The sequence below is a fragment of the Theobroma cacao genome, chromosome 7 (assembly GCF_000208745.1).
Source record: "Theobroma cacao cultivar B97-61/B2 chromosome 7, Criollo_cocoa_genome_V2, whole genome shotgun sequence".
NCBI lineage: Eukaryota > Viridiplantae > Streptophyta > Magnoliopsida > Malvales > Malvaceae > Theobroma > Theobroma cacao.
The window spans coordinates 10525104-10532095 of record NC_030856.1 but is presented as its reverse complement, the minus strand read 5'-3'; the positions used below and the strand labels follow the sequence as shown (position 1 = coordinate 10532095).

The following is a 6992-nucleotide window of genomic DNA, read 5'->3' as shown; positions in this document are numbered from 1 at the left end:
AAATAGGGCGACTATATATATATATATATATAATAAAGCTTAAAATCTTAAAATTGCATCAAGTTTTGCTTCTAACTTTGAAAATAAGATTTTTAGACTTGTTATTTAATTAATTGGTTAATTTTGAATATAATATACAGGCAGCTATGAAGGGTGTAATGTGGCTGTTGCAACAGTTTCCTCAGTTGGAAGACCAGCTATGAAGGAAGCTATGTTATATATGGAGTGTGGACATTCAATCAACAGCATCTCAACTGTCCTTTGGGTTAATTTTGTTGCGTTTGTTTCCTAGAGTTTGTATTTGTTGAGATATATCTATACTTTAAATAATTTTTTTTGCATAAAAATCGTTTTATGCAATCGATACTCATGGATTTGACCCACACAGCTTCATGCTTCAGCTATTCGATAAGGCATGTGATGTTCATGTGCAATCTGAACTACAATTGTTGTTAGATTTTCTCAATACAGAATTATGAACTTACATTATTTATATTTATTTTGTCTTTTGTAAAATAAGCTAAACTTATTTGGTCTTGATAAAGTGACACTTAATTATATTCTATAATTGGATCTGATTATTCATGTATGTAGCACAGATAGAAGAATTTGTTGATTCATATATGCAATAGTGATACATGAAGTTGTCGGTCCATGTATGAAATAGTGATGCATGAATGCAATAAATGTGGAATTAATGTGTAAGATGTGGAATTAGAGTGTAGGCCTACAGGAAACCCTATCTCCTAAAATAGTTGGGACTAGGGATTCACCATATAAAGGAAAGGCTAGGTTCCTTCTCCTATCATTCAAAACATAAAGATCTCACCCACTAGAGAGTTATAAGGAAAAAGAGAGGAAAATCTTAGTGCATTGAAGACTAGTAGTCAATCTGGTCAATATTATTTTCGTTGTCAAACCATAGATCAGAAATTAGGTACGCTTTGTGTTCTAAATTTTTATTATGGTAAATCTTGGATTTGTATAACCTTATTTATATAGAAACTTTTTTATCAATTGATATCAAAGCCTACCATAGTTTGAATTTAGGATCTAACTAAACATTAATTTATGTGATTTAGAATAAATTTTAAACCCATATTTTTTTTTCAAAAATGTTGGCTATTCCCCTGCACTCTCCCAACACTACATTTTGTGCTATTTTTCTGAATTTTAATGCACTTTTAGTATTTATATTTATGTGCATGTAAATGATTATTATAGATATTTTGGTGAGATATTTCTAGAATAAATATGATAGAAAAATAATATGCATATGTTTGAGTTGAAAGTAGCATGTACTTGTCTTAGATATTTATGTGTTCTCAGAATAAAGTTATAGAGTACAAAATTGAATAATTAAAACCATATAAAGTGATATTTTTCAGCTTGTTTCAATGTAACAACTTTATTTGTGACATAGATGAAAGATTTAATGACTGAATATCCTATATGGTTATGTTACATTTATAGATATGATTTTAGAGTATAATGCCCCACACTCATTAAAGTCTTGATAAAGTAAATAAAATCATATCATAAATTTATATGGGTAATATAAAGAATATCTTGTTATGGGATAAATTTCATTTATACTAGTTAATTCGTAATCACTAAAGTGGCCAATTGGCTAGTGTTGTGGAATTATCATCCCCATATGTTTGAGGGATGTCTCTGATTTTAGTGTACATTCATTTGCCTAAAGGTGCTGTTTTTATATTAAAATTAGAGGGTAACACATAAAAGCATTTGTGATTGGGGATTGGCTAGTCCTAGTAATTTATTCACCTAAAGGTGGTAAGTTACGAAGGCTGTGTTATATTCTCATAACCATTTTTATTTGAAAGAGTCCTATTTACGTGTCATGCATTCAACCTAAAGGTGTTTACATGATAATGTGCTTGGACTCTTTGGTTATACTCATTTATGGTTTTAGAGTATTTTAATTACTCTATTTATTCTAATTAAGTTACATTGTTTAAATTTTTAGTCACATTTTTTGTCAATAACAACTTGGCCACCATTGAGATTTTGACTAGGTAAAACTTTAAGAATTGGAAAAAAGATGTTGAATTTACCATTCAGATGACATATATAGATTTGGCATTGAATAACAATAGGCTTGTAGAGCCTACTACTAAAAGCATTGCGGAGCAAAAGAAAGCTTTTGAAGCTTGGGATAAATCTAATAAGTTCTATTTTGTCACGACCTGGAACTCCCATCGGGCCCGTGACAACCGCTGCGATGTCCCGATAAGCACTCATTACCCCGAATGCCGATCGAAACCCCGCAAGGCTTAGCATCAACTTTCGCATCTCCCCGGTGAGCGATAGTTATTAAATCTCGCATTTCAAGAAATCATAAGTTGTTTCCAACTCAAAACAATAAAATATTATTTTCTAGCTCACAGGGGCATTTTCGTCATTTTTTTAAAACTTCGAAATCCGTAAAAATGTAATATGTAAGTGGAAACACATATTTCATGATTTAAATTAAATTTTGAAGTCTAAAACATTCGTTTAAAGTAAAATTATAGCTATTTGAATATAATAAAAACATTAAATAAAATATTCTATTTTCTTAAAACACAATATTTTCAAAGTCTTCCTAAAATAACTTTTGTAGCGTAAGAGTAAAATAAATTTATTCATATAGTAATAAAGATAATTAAAGTATGAAATTTCGTTTACAGTGACACGTGGGCCCCCAACTAACCAAGAAGGTGTAGAGCTACGAACCCTTACTTCCTATGATGCAACTCCGAGATTAATTCTCGTCTTAATCAACTATCAACAAACTGTCCTGAGCCTGAAAAATGGATAGGAAGAGGGGTGAGATTAAATAATCCCAGTGAGTAAACAATTACCATCAAAAGCATCTAAAGCCGAGTAGATGGAGACAATATAAAAACGTTATATCTCAATAATGTTCATAACACAAAATTCGTTTCAATCTATACCAAATAATTTCTTTTCATCAAAATTTCCCCGACTTATGAATTTTTTTAAACTTGGCCCCTGCCAAAATCATTCTCGCGGGTACCTTCGTCAAGGTATCCCACTGAGACCGCCAAGGCTGTTCAATGACCCATACCCATAAACATGTTTTCACATCTGACACACAGCCGTTCCTTGGCGTTGGCTGAGTCTCACTCTCACGTGGTGGCCCGAACGTGAGGTGCACTCAAATCATACCTCAGGAGATACTTCACCCAACATCTCCCCCCGGAGGTAAGTATATAATTGAGTTACCGTGCCCCTCTCATAGGCAGTCCACGGAAACCCCCACCACTGCAGTGACCGTTTAATATACCACCAGACCCATAAAAATTCCAGTAGCATAATATGGCGAATAAAATTTAATCCAGTCTACCGAGACCAATCCAAAACTGTTCATATATTTCATGCCAACCCCAAAAATTTAGCCATCATGCTACCATAGTGTCATAAGCCCCAATTTCAATAACATATAAAATCATAAATTTCAACACAGTCTCCATATACTCAATTTTCCCAAAACAATATTTGATTTCAAAACCAGTATAAATCTCATTTTTATTAAAAAACATTTTAATTGGAAAACATAATATTTTATAATTTAAATTCACCATTCAATAAAAGCATCAAACAAGTATAATTACTCTAGATATTTAAGACGATAAATTGTCCACTCACAGTTCTAGGAGTCGATGTACTCCTAATCCCAGTCTTCAAGCACAATTTCTGTACTTTTACCAGTGTAATTTGCTCACCACCTATCCACAATGTACAATACATAATTCACCACATCAATGCTTGACCATTATAAAATCAATTCAGGCTCGGTATATATGCATGATATGACATGCAACTTATCCGACTACCGCTTAAATGCGGTGCTGACTTAATTCGGCCTATTACCCGATTAAATTACTAACGCGTCCAATTTAATTCCAAATTAATTTTTTTCAGTTTCTATACCTCAATTGCACCCAAATTGACTTAATGTCCCTCAGTGTGGTGCAAATTATCAGTCCTAGTAGCAAATTATGAAAATACCCCTAATGGGTAAAAATTCATATTTTTGCTCCAAAAATTCCCATTATTTTTCTAGACTCATAATTCATCATTATTCATCATAATTCCTCAAATAAACATCAAGATCATCAGCCAATATTCCCCTAGAAAATTCAGCCAATAATGGTAATGGAGGAAAATAAATTCTTTTCTTGTTGTTTTGTTCCTAAATATACTAAACTAACTTAAAACACTAATATAACTTAAAATCAAATTAATCTAACAAGTTTCTCTCTCCTAACCCATTTTTCAGAATTGAATTCATCATAATAACTCAATATTCAACCATGAAAATCAAGAACAAAAGTATGGGTAAGCTAGGTATCAAGGAGAACTAAAGAAATTCTAACTTACCTAGCTTATTTCCTTGATTTCTTCACTTTTTCTTTGAATTTTCCACCTAGGTTTTTTTGTTTTTCCCTTTGTTCTTCCTCCCTTTCTCTCTCTTCCTTGCTTGGCCGGCCATATGAAGAAAATGGGCTGATTTTATGCCTTTTTAATAAGAAACAATAAAATAATAAAGGTATGACACATGTCATTTTTTTATTGGTCTATTTTTAAAATTTTAAAATTTTAATCATTTTTATCTCCACCACACAATTAGTCAATGGTCAAAATGAGGATAAAGGAAGACCATGTGCTGGAAAAATGTCCTGGTGGTGGAAAATTACAAATTTGCCCCTGGGGTGGTAAAATTACCATTTTACCCTTTTACTCCAAATTATACCGAAATTAAAATTTTTCACTTCTAAACCTCAAATCTTACTCCAATAAGTCAAATTATACTCCAATAAGTCAAATGGGGCCAAAAAAAATCTTTTCTAAAATTCTCATTTTGTCCCCAAGTGGCAAATGACCATTTTGCCCCTAGATAGCGAAAATTCCGGTTTGACTCCAAATTGATCCTCGAACTCCGAATCATCATATTAAACCATTCTGGGACTTTAAAATTCTTAATTTCATCGTAAATTCTCTATTTGATCTAATTCGAGGCTTAAATCAACTTTATTGTACCTCTAGGTACAATACTTACTTTTGTAAATTTTTCGGGACTCTTCTAGGATGCAAACATGTTATCCATTACATGTATGTCATGATAAATATTTTTATAGAGTCGGGCTTGTCATCTTCTCCCCCACTTGGATCAACCATATGATCCTTCTTCTTGACTGATTTTGATATCCGGCTAAATATTAATATTTTAATATTGTTTCATTAATAAAATATTATTTTATTCTAAAAATTTTATCTTGTCTCCTTGGTACCCGAAATACCTTATTATGCCTCACTTTCGAAATATTTTATCCTAAACTACTCCTTTCGTCTTTTATCACTTCTAAACATTTTAATTGACCTCAATTTGCATTCGATCAACTTTATTTATCACCATATCAAAGTATGGGGTATTTCATATTTGCTTGTTATTAAGAGGTCAATTCCTAAATACCTACTTAGTGGACTCTTTAATACAACCATTGCAAGAGAATTGTTTACTATAGTAGCCCAAAGATATAAAGTGTCATTAACTATCGAAATTAGCACTCTTCTAAAGGGACTATATTCCATGAAATATGATGGGATAAAGGGAGTTAGGGAATACATCATTAAGATGGTCTATTATCAAACCAAACTAAAAGCCCTTGATATTTCTAATCCCAATACTTGTATTGTTTATCAAGCCTTGAACACCTTTTTTTTTTTTCTAAATTTGGGTACATAGTGATTGCTTGCAACTCACAAGATGAGGCTTAGAGCATTAATGATCTCATCACTGATGTGTTGCTAAGGAAGTAAATATCAAAACTGAAAAGATCAACAATGCTTTTCTTGTTATCAAGGCTCATCACAAGAGAGGTAAGAAACCAAATCTTAATACTCCTAAACAAGTTTTATTACGATCCGGAACTCCCATCGAGCCCGTGACAACTGCCGCGAAGCCTCGACAGACATTCTTTCCCCGAATGCCCTTCGAGATCTCGCAAGGCTTTTGTACCAATTTTTCCACTCCTCTTTTTTTTTTGAATAATAAAATAAAATAAAAATATTAATTAAAATAATCTATTTTAATGCAAGACAATATATATATATATATATATATTTTTGAAACATCAAAAATTAATTTTCTGCACATAAAAACAAAATAAATTTATACATACTGTAATATAGAAAACTAGAGTATGCAATTTAAATTACAATGACATGTGGGCCCTCAAGTAACTGATAAGGTTTAAGTCTATAACCTTGCTTTCTAGGATGCAACTCCGAAATTTACTTCTCGATGCAATTGACAGTCTACTGCCTACTCTGAGCCTGAAAAATGTATAGGAAGAAGGGGTGAGATTATAAAATCCCAGTGAGTAGATAGACATAATCAAAATAATCTAAAGCCGAGTAATAGGAGACAATGTAAAAACATTGTATCTCAATAATATTCATAACGCAAAATTTGTTTCAATCTATACCAAACAATTTCTTTTCATCAAAATTCCCCGGCTTATGAATTTCACAAAATTGGCCCTTGCTAGAATCATTCTCGTGGGTACCTTCGTCAAGGTATCCCACTGAGACCGCCAAGGCTGTTTATTATCACACACACAAACACAAACACATTTCACTTCTGACAACACAGCCGTTCCTTGGCGTTGGATGAGTCTCACTTTCACGTGGTGGCTAGCGTGAAGTGTACTCAAATCTTACCTCAGGAGTTATCCTATGCGTCTCTCCAATCGAGGTAAGCTCAATAATTGGGAACCGTGCCCCTCTAATTAGGCTGGCTCACGAAACCCCCATCACTGCAGTGCCCACTTTATAATCCACCCACCAATAAAATCACAACAGTATGACATTGCTCACTTAACACATTCAAGGCAAATCAAAGCAGTTCACATATTCTTTAAATAATAAAAATAACCAGTCATACCCACATTTATCATAAG

The 6992-nt window shown here is 32.7% G+C and overlaps 1 protein-coding gene across 1 annotated transcript in view; it reads left to right on the top strand.

Annotated features, from left to right (window-relative positions):
• The window catches only part of LOC18594614, a 6678-nt gene extending 6185 nt beyond the window's left edge, over nt 1-493 (top strand). The window contains exon 5 of the mRNA XM_007022229.2: nt 141-493. Within this exon, the coding sequence (XP_007022291.2) occupies nt 141-203 (63 nt within the window). The 3' untranslated portion in view covers nt 204-493. The remainder of the gene's footprint in view (nt 1-140) is intronic.